We start from the raw sequence: 19,590 nt of genomic DNA, 5'->3' as shown, positions 1-19,590 counted from the left end.
TCAAACAGAATAAACCCGTTCTGTACAGAAAAAAAACCCAAACTCATGCCAGCGCCATATCTTAAAAAGATAAGAGCACAAATCAGCACGTGACCCTCCATGGCACCTGCAGTACAGGAACAAAAAGCTAAGATAAGAATGCTTTTCAGCTATTTAGAGTCAAGAGATAATATCTGAATAAGCAGCAACCGGTTTTAAGCAGCAATCTCAACGTCGATCGGAGCTCACGCTGAATCTCAATTTGCAAAGACTGCTTGATTTTGAAGAAACGTCTTCATAATTTGCAACTGTTGCTATTCTTAGATTGTTTGAACGTGCTTGAAAAATCATTCAATCAATCAATTGATGGCAGACCCACACTTTCGCAAAAATCCATTATTTGCATGCAAAATGCATATAACCTCAAACTGAAGTTACTTTTCATCCTATATGATTATAAACTCATATACCTGTCTGTTGGCCTTAAACCATCTTCATCTGCTCCGTTTCTGGCTGGTCACCACTGTGATATTGAACTGTGACCCTTTTCCCTTCAAAACATGTTTGGTTCAGTTTTGAGTTACACCAAAGGCCTTTTCCCAAATTTACAGAAATTCCTTTGAGTGGTTTTCGAGATGTTGGGAACCATTGGGATGGACGAGTGGATGGTCAGTTCTAACTCATGAAGCCAACCCTGAAACACGGCAGGAGTTTCAGGATGTACCTGCAAATTTGGGAGGAGTTGGGCACAGTATGTCCTCTTCTTGCAAAAACCCACGCAGGCAAATTTGTGATTTGAATGGCCAGAAGTGTCTCTGGCGGTAAATTCTTTGAAAGGAACTGTGGTGGATTAGCCCGATGGTGATGAGTGTGCGTGATGAATCAGTGTCAGTGTGCATGAGACCTTTCGGCCATTCCTCTCATGCTGTCAAAATATGTTTGTCATCTGAAGCAAAGCATGACAGCAATGCTGTGTACTTCACAGTTCCTCAGTCAGCAGGTGGATTGTCAGGTCTTTCTTTGAAAAGAGGCTGATTTTGACGTTTTTAAAGATATTCTGCTTTCGTTAGTAGTAAGAGGCAGAAGTTCAGGTTTGCAATTGAGGGGTTCCAGAGATTCAGGCCTCCGTCTTCTTGGAAAAGCAGAAGAGCCGACGTCGTTGGTGTGTGTGACTGCAGAGAACGGCAGGCCGCGGAGACGCAGTGACGATGCAGATGACCGACTCCAGCTCCATCGAACTGGTTGTGAGGAATCCGGTTCAGGCACCTCTTTGTGTCGGCTGAGTTTCTTGCATTAGCGTGTCGAGTTTTCCTCGTGATGCATGTGCCATGTTGCTATTGTCTCTTGTGTTGACCCATCGAATTTGCATGCCATCGCCACTCTCGTCAGGTCCACCACACCCTGCTGCTCGTTTTGCACACACAGCTGCCCTCATGCACCCTTCGTGTCCTCAGAAACCAGACCAGCTATTAGTTCCTCATTGTACGTTAGCACAATAAACGCTTTCATTACTATCGTGCCTTACTATGTGTGATCACACTTCCACACAAGTAGAGAAAGGTTTGAGGAGTGTTGAGACTTTCCTTTAAGCAAAGTACCTTTAGAGATAAAATCCAAACCTTTTTTTTTTTTTTAATATGTTTTTTCATACAGAAGTCACATTTAGGCTCTCAGAAGTATAATAGCACACTTGTGCAGTGGACATTTCTCCTTCTCAGTCAGCTCTGTCCCTCTATCACCACAGGGCTTTATGCAGCCAGTTTAACCGGTTATGTGGGATTTCAGCAGAACAGGAATATCAAGGGAGAACTTGCCCGGGCCTCGATGTTTGTGTTCCTCAAGGGGACAACCGCTCCGACCGGTTTTCTGGGGTGGAGAGATGTGAGAATGAGAGAGAGAGAGGGAGAGAGACAGAGAGAGAGAGAGAGAACGAGTGGGGAGGTGGAGGAGGGTGTATGGGGCGTTCTCCCTCCTCTCCTCATTCTCCTCTCTTTCTCGTCTTTATCATACTTGCGTGTCTCTATCACTCAGTCCATCTGTGAGCAGCTCTGAGCGTTCGGCCAAAGGGACGACTGGAGGGAGCGATTCCCCTCATCCCCCTCATCGTGCATGGTGAGCAGAGCCGTGAGGACCTGAAGAGGACGCCACGCTGACAGGTTGGTGGCGTGCTGGGTAGGTTGTGGCATTTGACCAGGACGGGGACAGTGGGCAGGGTTCAGTCATGGCCTTGTCAACTTGAGGGGACTTTTGAAGTGTAATAGTTTATTCCATGTAGAATCTAGATTAACCCAAATCAGATCAGCAGTTATAAACAGCACAGAGGCCTTGAAGTATTCTGCTGTGAAAGTATTAGATATAAAGTATGACACAGTAAAGGCTTTCTGATGAAATGTATAGGCTATCATCGCCTGTCGCAAGAACACATTATCTCTGTACACACCTTGTCGTCATACTTCACCTGAATGAGTGACAAGTTTACTCAAGACCCGGTCAAACTGGGACTCAGGTACAGAAGTTTTCAAGGTAACGCTGCCGTCCTCTGGTTGAGACAGCATCAGCTGAAACAGTGTCCACTCAGACTGAGGCAGGAAGCCTCGTCCAACATCCTCCAGGCTTCGACTGAAAGGGCTCGAGGGTGGGAGGTGTTTGAGAAAGGTGCTCCGGTGAGATCTGCTGCCAGTGTGTGTCTCTCACTGTCAAAGGTGTGTGTGCGTGTGTGTGTGAACAATGATCAAGAGATAGTGAAGCAGGCACATAAAGGCAGACAGGTCTTTTCTTGCTCTGCTCAGGTGATGTGAACCTGACGTATCCTGACATGTCAAGGAGTCGAATCCACACTAATCAAAATGCAGAAAAAAAAAGTGTTGCTGCGTGGTGTGTTTGCATGAACTTCTAAAGCTAAGGGGAAATAAATCTCTGTCAGTTGTCATGAGGGAAGAGTTAAACCTTGTCCACAAATCAGCAGGAGGTCTGGGCCTTGGGTTAGGGTTAGGTTATTTGATACCCAATAGAGAGTTCTACTAATAAACTGGCATATGCAGACTGACTGAAACATGCAACTTCAAATTACTTCATGAGATAAATTACACAGCATGGAGAGTAATTAGAGGGAAAACCAACAATAGCAGCTTCTTGATTTTGGGCTTTGGGCGGTAAGAATTCTTACTTTCTTCTTGACAGTTGAGTCTAAATGGTCTGAGCTATCAGGGGGTGAATGTGAGGCTACCAAGAAGGTTTGCTGCAATGGTGACTTTTTTTGTTGGGTTACACAACATCAAATTCCTCTTCAGGAACTGATCATCATTAAAGGCCCTGCTAATGAGGACAACGGTAGCACTTCAGAGGTTATTCCTGTCCAAAGATCCTTCAGTGTGATTCGAGAGTCAAAGGTAATGTAGAGGACAGTTCTTGTCATTTAGGGGTAGGGGCAGGTTTAGGGATAGGTAGAAGGGCAGAGTTAGGGGTAGGGTGATGGGTAGGGTTGTCAATAGGGTTTTGGAGTAGGGGTAGGGAAAGGTGGAAGAGGGGTGTTCTTGTCATTCAGGGGTAGGGGCAGGTTTAGGGATAGAAGGGCAAAGTTAGAGGTAGGGTTAGGGTTAGCAGTCTGGTTGTGGACTAGGGTTAGGGGTATGGGGTATTAGGTTTAGGTTTAGGCAGAGGAGTTGGGCTCTTGGGGAGGGTAATTGTAGTGTTGGGTCAAGGGTACAGCATGGGATTAGGCATAGATTTGGGGTTAGCAGTAGAGTTGGAGTAGGTGTAGGGGTGGGTAAAGGGGCATAGTTAGGATTATGGTAAGCAGTAGGGCTATGGAGTAGGGGGTTAGGGTCAGCAGTAGGGTTGTGGAGTATGGGTAGGGGTACAGTTGTTGGTTGAGTTCTTGAGCAGAGTATTTGTACTGTTAAGGCTGAGGGTGCAGCTAGGGCCTATAGGTGTAGGTTTTGGTTTAGAGCTAGGGGTAGGCAGAGGGGCAGAGGTATGGCTGAAGGAAGGGTAAGGGTTTGGGGTAGGGTAGGTTCAGTAATTTGGATTACTGCAGTGTCTTTCATTCATCCATTGCTGAAAGAGTTTGTAGCCAAACTAAAGTACCCTAAATTATATTCCAATTATATTATATATAATTATATAATAATTATATATACTATAAAAATGTTCATTTTGAATCATCAGACAAATCTTTGATATATGAACCAACACTTGACTAATGCAGCAAACTGGAACAATCCAATAGTGTAGAAAAGAAGTTTTTATCCACTGATGGGATGATCCTCAAAGCTACAGGTGAAGTTTATCACTGTGCAAATAATACAGATTAATGGATGAAAATCTGAACACCGTTTGAGGTTAGTTAGTTGTTGGTGATGACATGAGGAAATACAATCCACCAAGTTGCCCCTAAAGACAACCCTTGTTTCAGTTTTTTACTGTCATCCACAACTTGTCTTCCTTCCTTTTTACTGTCATCCACAACTTGTCTTCCTTCCTTTCTTCATTTAATCTCTCGATAAGCTAAACAAACTAAACAAAATGTGTGTGTGTGTGTGTGTGTGTGTGTGTGTGTGTGTGCGTGCGTGCGTGTGCGTGTGCGTGTGTGTATGTGTTCTTTTAAGTTCACATGACAAAACTTGAGGGTTAATTAGCATTGTAGCTTGGTATATCAGAGTTTTGAAAAACATTTAGATTCTTCACATGATTAATAAACGTGATTGATTTGTTACAATTTTATTTACAAATTTTGTTTTGGACAGTAGTTTATCTACAACACTAATATCCGCCAATATTCAGTCTGCTGCTGTTTCATGTTGTTGCAGTCCAGATACTTCCAGTGAGGATTCTCAGATCCACGCTGTCTTAGAGCAGCTTATGTTACTGCACACATATCCACAAGCTACAATCATTTTAACCTGGGTGTGGAACGTTTCCTGTTTTTGTTACAAATCTCTGGAACAGGTTAAGGTGTTACCCAATTAAGAACATGTCACCGTGAGGATGAAGTTTGTGCTTTCTGTTTTTAATTTAATTTCATGCACAGTTACAAAAAGTACAAAATGTGTAGAAAAGCAAGTTTCTTGCAGAGACTGTGAATGAGCTGAGTTTCTCGTGCCCTTGATACACAAACTGCAGACCTGGAGCTCAGACTTGACAGGACTGGTCCAACCAGTTTTTATCATCCGCAATATAACAACAAAAAATTTGCCGGAGCATGTGAGCGGCAGTAAAGCGCACTGCGCTGAGCGCAATCAGACGCACTCCCGAGTCCTCGGGCTATAACGCCTGTGTGCTTAATAACTGTCTGATTTGCTTTCCACTTCAAAGTTTTAGTATTATTTCATGAAAGCATGGGATGAGGGTGTGGAATGTCAAGTCCAGTCAAGTCTAATTCATCTAAAAGTAAAGTTCCACTTAAAAGTAATCAAATCTACAGCGGTGTCGCACATGTCTGAGTTCAGGGACCACAGGAAGGTCAACTTGACCTGGACCAGTAAAAAAACAGCACAATGTTCAACAGTAACCACATCTCCAAACAGATCCCCTTGGGTTTAGTGCAGACAATTAAGAGAACTTGCACTGAACTGCAGAGAACTGCATTTCAATCTTTTTTACAAAACCTGAAAAAAAGTTTGAATTTGTAAAGAAAAATAGATGTAATTTCAAAATTAAGCAAAGTGTGTTGGTTTTACAAACAGTCAAATGCAGGAGAAAATAAAACATCCTAAAATAATGTCTGTATATTGCTTATAATGTTTGTGAAATCATTCCAAGACACAAGATTTCTGCAGCCTTAAACATGCAAATTCATCAAATTCACAATTACAGCACAGTAACCACATGGTAATTTCCAATTCTTTTTAAAGCACACTGCTTAGTTGAACCTTTCAAATGTATTTTTGAAAAAGTATCAAAATAGCAGTTTGCTTAGGTGTTGCATTATATTTTCACATCAAACAGTCTTCGCATGAATTGCTGCTCACAGTTTGTTTTTCTTCAATAAAAAGTAGTTGTCAAACGAGTCCTGGGCCGCACCGATCAGATGCATCAGGTTTTTCAGGGAATATTAATATCACACCCGTAGATATAGAGGGCTCAAAAAGCCATATAGCAAACGTGATACATGATCATAGAGTTAATGCTGGAGATATTTCCAAAAAAAAAAAAAAAAAAACCTCCAATTTTCATGACTGCTGCTCTTTAAAGGTGCATTAAGGAGTTTGCACGTTTTATGCGAAACAGCGGCCCCTGTAGGCCTTGGGTGTAATGCAGCTTAGTGAAACACTCGTGCCTGTGACTTGCGTGCACGGAAGAGAGGAACTCCTTCCTCGCTCTTTTAGTAGCGCTTGAGTAAGATGAAGTTTCTTTTACCTGGTGGAGTCTGTGTGGAGCTGTGGCAGTGCTAGAAGCCAGTCTGTTCTTACTTTCTGGAAGATCCTGCTCAGTTGTTGCTCACTAAGCATCTGGCGGAGTAATGGCGGACAAAACGAAACCTAACTAAATCAGGCCAGCCGGAGCGTGCATTACCTCATTCCTTTCAAATTCTCCCCAAAAAATTCTGGTGCCGGACCGGCACTGCAGCTTTCAAGTGACAATTTAGCGCTGTTAGCGGTACTTGTAATGAATATGTCAGGGCACATTGTACACATCATTAAAAATGTGTAACATATTTATGGTGGAAAATAAGTATTTTTAAAGTTGAAAAACTCCTTAATGCACCTTTAACAACCATAAATCAGAAACAGCAGTCAGTTGTATGAGAAACTGATGTTGAATCTGTAATATTTCTGGTCTGGTCTGGGTTCATCTGTCCATCTTCTACCAACCAGTTTTCTCCGTTGTGTTTCACAGCTGGAAGATGATGGAGTGCTTCAATGAGCTGCTGCTCAAACTGCGGGAGGTCCACGAGCGCGAAGTGGAGGGTGAGCAGGGTTGGGTCTGTATTTCTGGGAGAGTCTGGAAAACTCTGAAAGCAAATGTCTTCTGCTCTCTGGACGTGCAGGGTGGCAGGTGAAGGTTCAGGAGCTGTCCAACAAGAAGGGCTGGTGAGTGGAGTCGGCACTGACATCTCCGGACAGGCTTGTTTACGCAGCGCTGACAAGATGTTCAAGCTCATCTGGAGGAGGCGCAGGTTTCTTTGTGAGGCGGCAGGCAGGTCCTCCACCTAACCCTGAACTCGTTCAGCTTGACTGGAAACTCAAGTTTCAACAGGCTGTTTCAGTCTGAAGCGCCGAAGCCTTTGTCGTCTTCCTCCTCAGTACTCAGTAAAGTTCTAAAACCTCCAAACTGCTTTTAATCGACTGCCACAGTCTTCAAATTGGATGAGATTGAACAAATAATACTGAAGCTACTGTAATAACAGGAGTATTATCCTCCAGGTTGGAGGTCGATAAACCAGAAACAGTTAAGAAGTGAATCCGATCAGAAGAGTACCGTCATCCACTCCAGTCTGTCCAGGAACACTTTGAACTGGATGGTTTAAGGTAGAAAACGACTCTCAGCACGAGCCAGTCCAATGAGGCAGAACATAGTGTTGCTATAGTAAATTAATGCCAAAGCAGGACCTTATTTGTTTGAAATCTGATTCCAGACTTTTTGCATTAAAGTTGTTAAACTAGTTCTGGACTCACTGTATTCTTGGAGCCCCTCCAAATTGCTTCAAAGAGAGGCTGAAATCCTGGTTTCTCCTCATGATGAACCCGAATGATCATCCCCACTTACTAACATTAACACACTTCAACACTTCTCTTTCCAGGTCTGGATCTCAGAAAGCATTACTTTTGGCCTTTCTAAAACATCTGTAGATCTAATTTAGGTGACTTTAGGTCCATTTGAATGCCCCAAATGGGGCCTTCACTTGAGATTAGGTTGATTTAGTAGAAACACGGTGATGGTTTGGACCACTTGTGATGCCAGATTTCAAAACTGTTTATTCCAAAACAACAGTTAAGGCCTCAGTATGCTTCCCCGTCGCAGCGACGCCGTTCCTACACCGTGTACGTAGCGCCCTACGTCGGGGCTACGCTAGGGCTTAACGCGCACCTCCCAAAAGTCCTAACAACGCGTCGAGGCGACGCGTGGTGACGTGAACGTTGAGGGCTGTGATTGGTCCGCTTTTGCGTTGTTTATAGAATGAAGTAGAACAATATCCTCTTCCTGAATGCTTTTCTGATCCGAACAGAGCTTCGGGAGAAATTCAGATCCAAAATTGAGCGGCGCACATCCCTATACTGTTAGCAGTGTTAGCACTGTTAGCAGACGGGGCTATGTGTATAGCCGCTCCTAAAACGGCTTTAATCGTCCAAAAGCTCATTAGTTTCACCAATATTTCATCACGGTCCGCTCAGCCTCTCCTCCACGACAGCCTGGTGTCGCCAGATATGTCATATATGCAGATATATGTTCGGTAAGTGCACATGTGTCTAGATATCTATGTCTATAGATCTATGTCTAGGTAAAGCCGGAGCTACGGAAGCCGCATTGTTGTTGTGACTGCCGATTGCGAAACAAAGACACCGCCACGCCCGCCTAGCGGCTTGGCGGTGAAATTGCAGAGGAGGGTGTTCCCTTGATGCAGAAGCAGGATATGTTCAGCGGTGGCGTGGGGCTGCCGGCGAAGGAACGACGTCGCTGCGACGGGGAAGCATACTGAGGCCTTTATTGATCAGAAATGTTGAGGCTCGTCCATAAAGATTGAAAGAAGACCTCCGATTCCACCTCGAAGTGTCTTCATGACGAGTCTGACGATGTCTTAAAACTTGTAGTCCTGTTCAGTACGGTGTGATGGATTTAAGAACTTTGTTCTTATTGTCCATCGATTAAACATATGCAGAACAACTACTCACTACCGCCGTAGTGCCCTTGTGCATTAGCACTATATCAGAAATGCCATGTTTTCGCTCATTTCCTTGGGAACAGAGTCTGAACATTTTCCAAAAGTTCCACCATTTTGCCGAAAAAAGTCAGAATTAATGAAAAACTGAATCCTCTCCTAAAAATGTATTTTGCAAACGTCCATTTTAAAAGCTGTCCTCACATTTTTTCTCCACAACCTCTTGAAACTTGTACACAACGCTGTGTGTGAGCATGGATGGAAGGAAAAAGGTTGTGAAACATGCAGAGAAAAAAAAGTAAGCAATGTAGCTTTAGAATCCATAAATCATACAAACATTTTTAAAAGATATGTTTAATGTTGATGAATTAATTCCATTTCGCTTTGATACAACAGAGATCCATCCATTCACCGTTCCTCCTGAAATATTTTCAGTGTGAAGCACAGTGTGTGACCTGGAACCTGATGCAGTGCAGCAGTGTGTTGTAAAAGTGGAAATGGTTTTGTTTCGTGTCGACAGTGACTCAAAGCGAATGGAGGAGCTGTTCACCAGAAACCAGCAGATGAAAGAGCAGCAGAGGTTACTCACCGAGAACATCAAGACGCTGGAGAACAGGTGCCGGCTCATTGGCCGCTCTGGGGGAGCGGTGCTGCTGTTTCGGACTCGGAGTGTGTCTGAGCCGGTGTGTTCGTGGCTCCTCTGCAGGTTGCGGGCCGGACTGTGTGACAGATGCACCGTGACTCAGGAGGTCGCCAAGAGGAGGCAGCAGGAGTTTGAGGCCTCGCAGATCCAGAGCCTGCAGCACATCTCCCTCCTCGGTACGCCACTCACACCAGCCTTGCTTCCTTCTGAAGGCTTTCAGGAGTTTTCCTGTTTCCTCCTCTGACGGAGAGACTCTGTGTTGCAGCCACAGAGATGAACAACATGAAAAAGGAAAACAAAAAACTCAAAGAAGACATCAGGAATTTGAAAGCAGCACTCGAGTGAGTAGAAGATATCAGACTTTTATAGTTCTCAATTAAGCTTTTTGTCATTTTATCTGTATTTCCCACGTGTTTTTCTCCAAACTAGTCCTTTTTTTTGTGGAAAATTGGGAAATTACATGATAAACATACATTCGCCATTCTGAAATTCATTATTCATTCATTGTTGAAAAGGACTTAAATGTCAAAACATGTATGATCTATGACCACTAGATGTCACTGTATGACCAGAGAAACCTGCTACAGAAAACCCTCCATTACTGCTGAGTTTCACTGACTGAGAATGTCTCATGAAAAACGCTTCCTGAAAGAGGAAGCAGGAAGAGTTCGGAGTGTGTGAGAAGGTGTTAGGGACTGGAGAAAAGAAACTGTCTGTGAAGAAGAAAACAAAGAAGACGAGTGGTGGGCTAAAAGCTGAGGAACACTCTTCTGGGTCTCGATCTGGAAACCAATCCCAGGACTTGTAGTAGTAGTAGTAGTTGTAGTCTGATCGCTGAGACATTAGCACTAAAGGTTAGCGCACAAAAAACTTCTCATTGTAAAATCTCCATGCTTCATCAAGAAGTAATACATCTTAAATATATTCTGGTCTAAAACCATCCAGCACATTGTAGACCAGCAAATAGACTTAAAAGTGTGTCCCTTGATTCAAAGGAAGTCAGTGTTGTATTCTGAGCACCGGTGTGATCTGGTCCATTGTCTTGGGGTTTGTTCAGACTCAGTTCCAGCTCAAGCTGCCTGATCGAGTTTAAGTAAAACCAGTAAAAACACTGTTACAGTAATCTAGTCTGATGAAAATTAGAGCAAGAACTGGTATTTCTGACTTATCTAGACAGAAAACTCTTTATTTTAGATTTTTTTTTTCAGGACAGATTTAACAACAGCCATTTTTAAAGTTCAGGTCTGAGTCAGTAACTGCACCAAGATTTCTGATTTTAGGTTTACCCTTGATTCAGAGTGAAAATGAGCACAGATCTTTGACTTTCTCTGTTTGGGGCCATGTCTGGGTCTGGACTGACCTGGAGAAAATTCTGGCACAGTGAAAGTATGGGATTGTAGTCATGTGATGCGAAGTGGTCCCAGAACGGATCCCTGAGGAACCCCACAGGTGATCTTTGTTCATTCAGACATCCATCAGTCCATCCTCTAAATCACTTCATCTGATTCAGCATGACCGGGAGCTGGAGTCGATCGCAGCTGACCGCGGGTGAGAGCAGGCCGCACCTGAACAGGTGAGCAGTCCACACACACACACACGCACACGCACACGCACACGCACACACACACACACACACACACACCGTATGTTTTGGGGAACAGACCAGGTCTATACAGAGAAAACATGCGAACAGGTTTGAGAGAATCTCAGCGGAAAGACAGAGCGTGAACATCAAGTGAATCTGGGCAACTGAGAAAGACATTCTTCCAGTCTTTTTAAAGAAGTAACCAGTCGCTGTGGTGTTTTTTTTTTTTTTTTTTTTTGTAACCTGCAAAACATTTGTGTTTGCAGCAGAGGAGCAGAGGTGAAGGTTCACAGCTCCCCCGACAGCTCGCCTTCCTCAGGGCCCATGGCGCTCAGGACCGGCGAGCATCCGGCAGACGCCGACGTCGTGGCCGTGAAGACTGAGGCGGAACCAAGACCTGACGGTCTGAGTGCAGAAGAAAACAAATAAAGTCTGCTTCTTTGTTTGACTGCAGCACTCTTTCCTTCACACATGTATGTTTTCTGCTTCGATCCAACAGAAGCTGAAGGCAGACAGTTGAGGCCGAGCCGCAGTCACTTTGTGAGTTTCTCATTTACATTTGTTGATTAAATCGTGTGTTGAAGGTGTCAGATTTATGTAATGTCACCATCAGGTGGAGGAAGTGAGTGTTACTGATGATTAGTAACAGCATTTATCAGTGTACCCTCAGTATATATACTCGTTTCTGATTTTCCTCTCACTAGGACCAATACAAGTCACTTCTGGTACCAGGCGTCCCGATACCGTCACCGTGGAAGACGGAGCGCAGCCCGACCCGAGCTGTGGAGAGGAGGTGAGACGAGGAGGGGCTCATGAGCCACTGGCTCAGAAACCTTAAGAAATACACCAGGAAACACACCATGTGCTCTAAGCTCACAGATCCTTCTTCATTCACAAGTCAAGTCAGAAACCCTGCTGTCATGGGCGCTTGCTCCAGATGCAATATACACACACGAGAGTTCAGTTAACTGAAAGATAATATCACGTCTGAGTACTAATGTTTACTCGAGCAGAAACCAGCATTAATATTGAGCAATGTGGAAGCTGTCATCCATTTCTCTCACTTCTTTATGGTTTACTTGAGGTGCCATCCGCTCTGCCTGAGCTAGTTCACCAGAAAATACGATTCGTGCAAGAGTCCCCAACACTTTAAAAGTTATTAAAGCAGCAGAACTCTGAGACTGGCTGCTCGGTTGAGAGCACGAGAAGGAGGATGTGCAGGGTTTGAGTGAAGATCTTATCAGTGAATGCAGTTTGAACTCTTGCTTTTAAGCAGTGTTTGTTACTTTGGATTTGGTGTAGAGGGATTGGCGCAGCAGAGAAATCTTCTCGACCAATACATGTCTCAGAGGGTCCAAGGCAGCCGACGGATCTGAACCTGCAAACCTTCATCATGAGCAGTAACTCAACAATCTGTTGTGGTACTTTTTGAAAAATAAATACTAGGAATTAGAGTATTTGAGCATTAATGGTGGGAAGGAACATGTTTGAAAAAAGTATTGGATTCTTCAGTACTTTAACAGACTGGCTGGTGATGCATCAGTACTCAGCAGTTTTCTTCTGACCTGTACTTGTCTCTGTTCGTCTCCCTCCAGAGTTCCCGGTGTTGAAGCACTTGACCAGCGCTCTTCCATCCCTTCTCAAGTTCTTCTTAGGAGCTCTTCCTCCTCGATGAGTGGAGAGATGAAGCCCAGCAGACATGTGCTTCATGTTCCGGTTCCCTGCCATCCTCAGCCAATCAAGAGCAGCCCTGTTTCCCTCCCGTGGGCCTTACCTGAGCCCTCTGAGTGGGGGTCTCTAGCTCCTGCTGGAACCAGTTCAACCATCCCACCTTCTCCCAGGCTAAACCTGGCACGCTTTAACAACCTGATCTCAAATAACCAACATGTGGCGCCCAGAAGGCCGGTTTTTAACCAGTCCTGGCAAAAGCACAGCACCCCTCAGCCCTCTGCCAAAGAGCCAACGGTCGTCTTTAGGTTAAGTAGTTTACCAGACTACGTTGAAAGTCAAAGGATGGCCCTGGAGAAAAAAGAAAACCTGTCGTCCAAGACTGAAAGTGTCTCTGAAGAGGGTCTCAAAGAGGCATGCGATGCCCCTCTGGATCTGTCGGATCGAGGAAAGTCCAAATCCAGCCAGGCCCCGAGAGTCCAGAAGAGCCCCGACATTGTTGTGAACGCAAGTTCAAACACGCCAGTGTCATCTCCTTCCCCTGTCGTCCAGTACTCATCGTCCTGCTCCCCTCCAGCCAAACAGGAGCAGGACTCCTCCAGTGACCAAAACCACAAGGTAACTTCAGGCCGTTCAGCGGTCAGATTAAAGATTTAAGACTGCAGATCAGAGTCAATATTCAAAACTCCATGATGGTGTGGTGGCAGGTCGACACGGAGCAGGAGCAGAACGAGGAGGTGAACGGAAAGACGGACCAAAGCAACGAGAAGAAGGTGCCCGCCCTCACCATCTCACTACGTCCAGGTAAGAAGTCTGGATCATCAGAACCAGCAAAACTCTAAACACTGTCCAGATGTGTAGAAATGTTAAAAGGTGGGTTTTTTTCTCCAGGTGATTGCTTCATTGCTCAATTTTTAGACACAAGTTGCCGTTATCAGAGTGTTCAGTAAACTTTTCCACCCTCATGGAATACAAACTGAATCAGAGTTTCAAAGACTGAATGAAGAGCAGAAATCTGCTTTTCGTTGAGCCTGATTTTAATACCAGATCACTTTTTCAGACTTTTGTTTCAGAAAACAATTTGAAATCCTAATTTGGTAAATCTGGATGTAACCATGATTTGTTTGGTGTCCCACATGAGTAATGTTTGTACCATTCATGTTTCCATTTCAGTAGTAGTGCTGGAAACTCTGAACTCTGCCCTTCAAAAACAAGAAGCCTTATCGTCCAACGGAAAGGTAACTCAGTCCGCCATGCAGACACAGAGGAGCTCACATTGCTCCTTTCATTCTTTCAAGATAACTTTCAGTGGTTTCACTTGAAGCTGAATTTTCTCCCTGACTTGTTTCTGATGGTCTCGAGCAGTCATCACCTGGAGACGAGCCGATCAGCAGCACCGACGAGCCGGACGAGGAGAGCGGCTCCGGACCGGAGAGCAGTCAGGGCTGCAGGAGGAAGAGGACGGCAGTAGAGACGGACACCGACGTGGACTCTGACCCGAGCAGTGAGCGTCTAATGATCAGATTTCTCTGAAATGTTTTTTATATTTCCCCACTTTTACTTAAATGCAGAAAAATGCACGCATGATAAAGTCTGTAAGTAAAAGTCATTGGGGAGCCAGTTGAGGAAAATGTCTCTCAGCACAACGGCAGCAGCTATCCTTCAAACCACCCTGTGTAGCTTTAAAGGAATACTCCGAAGATTTTTGACCCATGCCCTATCCCTATCATTGACAAAGTTAGACAAGCTCATAAATACCTTTTTTGTGTCTCTGCGTCCAGTGGCTGGATCCCAGCTGTTAGCATCGTAGTTAGCTTAGCTCAATTGCTGGAAGTCAATAGGGAACAGAGCTAGACTGACGAAAGTGGACAAAATACTCCTTCCAGTGGTCCAGGGGACGGCGTATTAACACATGAAGTAAATCCGAATGGTTATAAAACATTTTAAAAGACGTGTTTTCTTTTCAATCTGTTAAAATAAGGTTTTGATACACACAGACCTGCACATGCGCAGACTCAGCCGCTGTGCGCCGGTATATCCTTCCAGGGCACTATGCAGAGACACAAAAAAGGTATTTATGAGCTTGTCTAACTTTGTCAATGATAGGGATAGGGCGTGGGTCAACAATCTTCGGAGTATTCCTTTAAGTATCTAAAGTATCTCGTAATATAAGCAATTTGGAACATTTAATGTGTTTTCTTTTGCAGACGTCCATCAGGAGAAGAAACCTAAGAGCGTATCCAGAGCTGAGAAGAGTCCGCGCTAAAGCAGACGATGCGCCGTCGACGTCCCACAAATCTACATGAACCGACTCAAACACTTCAGTGGGTTTCAGTCCAGTGAGGACTCACTCACCCAGCTGACCGGGCGCCACCTCCACTGCGGTTCGGAGTTTCCAAAGATCCGACCATGAGGTGTAGCGGCTTCACTCTTCAGTCCTTCATGAGGAACATTTGGACCTTACTAACAGCGATATTCATGTTTACCGTCTGTTTTCTCAGCTTGATCGTCTGCTGCTCAGAAGGTATAAATAGTTTGGGTTTTTGTTTTTCTGTGATCAGCTGTCCACTTCACAGGAAACACTTCAGGATTCAAGAGTGAAATGAGATACAGCAAAGTAGATTTTTCCTTTTTCAATGAACAGAAACCTGCTGTAGAAACAAGGGGGCACTTCCACTGTAGACCCCCGACAGACATCAGCTGACAGTTGTTTATATGTAGCAGCAAGGGGAAAAAAAGCACTTGGAAATTATGTGAATGGCACCAAATATCTCCGGTTGAATATATGGACTGCATTAATGTGATTTGTTGCAGAGAGGATACAAACTGCAGCAAAAGATGATCTGATGTAGTGGATCAGAAAGCAATGTCAAGAGGATTAGTATTAGGAGGAGAACGGGGTGGATGGATGGATCAATCATACACCAGACAATAATTCAGTAAATTCTGGTTTTTATCCAGAGTGGAGAAAGTTTTGGACTGGAAATTATTAGATTCTGTACTTTTATATGAGGATGTGTTTCTTTTTTCACATCTAAACAGTCTTTTAATTGAGTAACTAAGGTCTGTTTGAATAAAACCGTTTCAAAGTTGTACCGGAAATCATCTTTTTAAAAACGCCATTTTTGAAAATGAATTTAGTAGGTTTGAAAACAAAGGTGATGACAAACATTGTATCTTCTCAGGTCACAGCAGGAATGTTGCTCGTTCAAGTTGCATGTGTTGAGTTTGCATATTCTACCTGTGGGTTGTCTGGGTACTGAATCCACATCGAATTAGACAAGATGCCACAACATCGAGAAACGCGACAGAGAGATGGGACCTGACTCCGACTGCTGAAGGCCAAAGAGAGTCAGCTTTACTGTTGTTAGAGAAAACATTTTTGTGAAGCGTTAGCATGATCTCCCTGTGCATGTGTCCATTTTTTCTCTTTTTTCTTCCCACAGTCCATAAACATGCACAGGAGGTTGGATGGTGACTGTGAGACCTCGTTTACACGACAATGTTTCCAAGTGAAAATGCTGAACTTTTCATTTGAGTCTCCGTTTGCACGGAACAGTGCCAATGAAAACGCCATTTTTTTAAATGCTGGTCCTAGTCCAGATTCTCCTGGTCCTGGTCCTGGTCCCAGTCCAGATTGTTCTGGTCCTGGTCCCAGTCCAAATTCTCCTGGTCCTGGTCCTGGTCCCAGTCCTGATTGTCCTGGTCCTGGCAGTTTTTGTCCCATTGTTAATGTATAGTGTTTTGTTCTGTGCAGCTTGTGTGTTTGGTCTCATTACAAAACAAGTAACAGCACCCACTAGAGGTCCAACATGAAAACTACACTGTTTTCAGTGTGTCTGCCAACTTCATTTCCAAAACATTGCTGTGCAAACATGAAACGCTTCCGAAACTCACTAAATTCTTGGTGTTTTCTGCTGTTGTGGCTCATTTGGCCCATGAGAGCTTTTACCAACCATCATCCAGTAGAAGGTTTTTTTTGGGGGGGTTTTTTTTTTGTGCATATTCGTTCTTCTCATTGTCCTCGAGGTTCCACATCTTTGTATTTGTGCGTCACAGAGGACAGGGGGGAGGTTAGTGTGCATTTCTCAAGAAAGTCTGTAATATTGCTGATTTCTTCTCGTCTTCAAACCAAGAAGTACTTTTGCTCACTTTCCCGTCATCTCTGCTGCCGGCAGGCTATTTTTTGCCGCAGCCACCCCCCAAATAGTCTCACATGGCCGACAGAGAAAGACAGAAGAGAGAGAAAACCATGTTCCTCTTCCTCTTTTTCGTTTTCAGCCTGCACAGAAGTTTTTCCACTCACGGCTGCGACAGCTTCTTGTTTAAGTCCCGGCTGGGCAGGCCTGATAAAAACCGCACCGTGAAGTTTCCACTTCGTCTGGATATATTAATACTGATGTCAGAATCGGCCTCACGCTGCCGGATTGATTTCTGCTGCTCCTCTCGTGCCTCTCTGATGCCATTATTGTCCATTAGGTGCAGAATCTGGTCAGTGTCCCAGGGAAGAGCTTTCCATTCCATGCATCTGTGTTAATTAAAATATGACTGACTGTAACTGTGAGTGCTCCGCGGCCCTGTGACTCCCACGCCATGTCCATCCATCAAGCTGCACGCTGACCTTTCCTTTTTTTTTATCATTGTCCAGAAGGAGAAAACACGTTTTAGAAAACTGAAAAATATATATATGGAAAAATAAGTTCTTTTCTGTCATCTTTTGTGTTGCTGTGACAGTTTATCTGAGCTGTCAACACTGTGTACATCAGATTAAAGCACCAACATGCAGACAACGCCGAGAGAGAAGTTGCTAGAGCACTGATCTAACTGTGGAAACATTCTAATTTTAAATAAAAATGTCACAACTTTAAGTATTTAGATTCTGCAGTCACAGACAACATGTATGAGCTTTAGAGTTACTGTCAAACGACACCTTTAACTGGTATATATTGTTCATTTTAAACAAATTTGTCTTCAACCAAGGATCAAAAGCCAATGCAGAAAACTGATGTGATGTGTGTCACCTCAGAACTCAAACAAGGTGCAGGTCCAAGAATAGGAGGTGACATTTCCTGGTGTGGTCACAGTTCAGCCAGAGGAAGTGACAGATGAATGATAATTTATTCATTATGAAAGAACTTCAGAGTCTTCAGAGAACTAAAGTTTAGAACCTAATGTTTTCTCCACTGTCCACCTAAAGCCTCATGTAAACATTTGTGCACAAAATTTAACAGTAAATTCAATAAATAAATAAATAAAAATAAATAAATAATAATAATAATAATAAAATAATAATAAAAAAAAAATAATAATAATAATGATAATAATAATAATGCATTTCAGCAATCTCAAAATGTTCCAGAGCAGGAGAGCAGTAAAAGTTTAAAAAGTCATCAGGATATACAATGGGTAAAGGACCACTTCAAAACATTTAATTGAATGATTTGTTTTTAATAAGATAAGTTTTTATGTTTCGTTTAATCTAATCTTAATGTGTTAATGTTTCACAGCTTGCTCCAGCTTCCTGTGATGATATAAATTAGTAGTTACTGGACGTAACTCCAGTTCTACGAATAAGTGCGTGCCTGCCTACGTGCTTTGCATTGGAGACCTCACCCTCTCGACCAATCACTGATACAAAAAGGAAGCTTGACACAGCAATCCCCTACGTGCGATGGTGCAGCACCACGCCCCCCGCCAAGGGTATATAACCTCAGGGGGCCTTCTGCAAATCCTTCTTCTGACGAAAAGTAAAGAAGCAGACAGCTGGACCAAGCAGGTAGGCGGGCACGCACCTATTCGTAGAACTGGAGTTACGTCCAGTAACTACTAATTCTACATCATAAGTGCTTAGCCCGCCTACGGGCTTCGCTATGGGATACTCACAAAAGGCGAAGGCCGTAAGGATGAATGTACTCCCAGCTGGCATGCTGACAGGACTGGTGTGAAGGACAGAAGTAACAAACCGTACGTCCAGAACGATCGTAGAACTCCCGAAGAACGAGGCGGGCATCCATGCGCCAAGCACAGTCCGCGACATGAACAAGCATTGCCACAGCGACACACACACGCTGGCCGCGGCACAGCCGAGCGACAGGCAGGAAAACTCCGGACTGCGGCCCCCCACAGGGATGCGGAGACAGGCCAGAGGACCGAAACGGTTAAGCGACCAAACCCCTGTTCACGCTGAAAAACCGACATGGCCACAGAGTCTGTTCACATATTCAACAGATATGAAGGCACAAAGGTGGAAGCAGAGGCCCAGGAAGCAGCCTGGCAGATGTCACCCACTGTGACCCCTCTGCACAGGGCCGCAGAGGCAGCCACACGCCATGTGGAATGAGCAAGTATCACCGCCAGTGGCGAGAGATTCTGCGCCTCATAGGCAGCTGCAATAGCGCCCCCCACCCAGTGGGTGAGACGCTAAGAGGTCAGCGGGGATCCATGCCCCCGGGCTCCATACCTCACAAACAGCTGGTCCATAGTGCGAAAGCCAGCTGTACGATGGACATAAAGACGCAGAGCACAACAAGCATAGCCATGGGTCCTCCCCAGATGAGCCAGGCATGGAGGTGAGCATCCTGACCCGGATCACTCGCGACCGGAAGTCCGAAGTGATCACCTTGGGATGAAAGGCCGGGTTAGGCCAGAGATGTAGGAGGATGGGTGGACCAACAAAGCGCAGAGATCCCCAACTCTCTTGGCGGATGCTAGTGCTAACAAGATGGCGGCCTTGAAGGAGAGAAAGCGGTCCTCCGCCTGCTCCAAAGGCTCGAAGGGGGGTCACTTAAGACCCTCCAACACAATGTGGTGGTCCCATGGGGAGATCGCATGCCTGGGGGGTGGCCGAAGCCGACACGCCCCGCGCAGAAACCGCTTCACAAGTGGATGGCTGCGTGC

The 19,590-nt window shown here is 44.6% G+C and overlaps 1 protein-coding gene across 2 annotated transcripts; it reads left to right on the top strand.

Annotated features, from left to right (window-relative positions):
* Positions 1 to 1,908: 1,908 nt before the first annotated feature.
* rbbp8l (retinoblastoma binding protein 8-like) lies at positions 1,909 to 15,786 on the top strand. Of its 2 annotated transcripts, none has more exons than XM_030118116.1 (15): positions 1,909 to 2,135; positions 6,817 to 6,887; positions 6,968 to 7,010; positions 9,318 to 9,413; positions 9,504 to 9,616; positions 9,706 to 9,781; positions 10,951 to 11,013; positions 11,292 to 11,428; positions 11,525 to 11,565; positions 11,730 to 11,818; positions 12,621 to 13,311; positions 13,401 to 13,497; positions 13,870 to 13,931; positions 14,059 to 14,197; positions 14,901 to 15,786. In XM_030118116.1, the coding sequence occupies exons 2-15, from the start codon at positions 6,824 to 6,826 to the stop codon at positions 14,957 to 14,959; spliced, it is 1,770 nt and encodes a 589-aa protein (XP_029973976.1). In that variant the 5' UTR covers positions 1,909 to 2,135; positions 6,817 to 6,823; the 3' UTR covers positions 14,960 to 15,786. The 2 variants fall into 2 exon arrangements, with proteins under 2 accessions (XP_029973976.1, XP_029973975.1); XM_030118115.1 differs by having other exon boundaries at positions 13,867 to 13,931.
* The last annotated feature ends 3,804 nt before the right edge of the window (positions 15,787 to 19,590 follow it).

The sequence above is a fragment of the Salarias fasciatus genome, chromosome 20, assembly GCF_902148845.1.
Source record: "Salarias fasciatus chromosome 20, fSalaFa1.1, whole genome shotgun sequence".
Classification (NCBI taxonomy): Eukaryota; Metazoa; Chordata; class Actinopteri; order Blenniiformes; family Blenniidae; genus Salarias; species Salarias fasciatus.
Note: the sequence above shows the minus strand (reverse complement) of the source record. Positions and strands in the feature narration are given on the sequence as shown.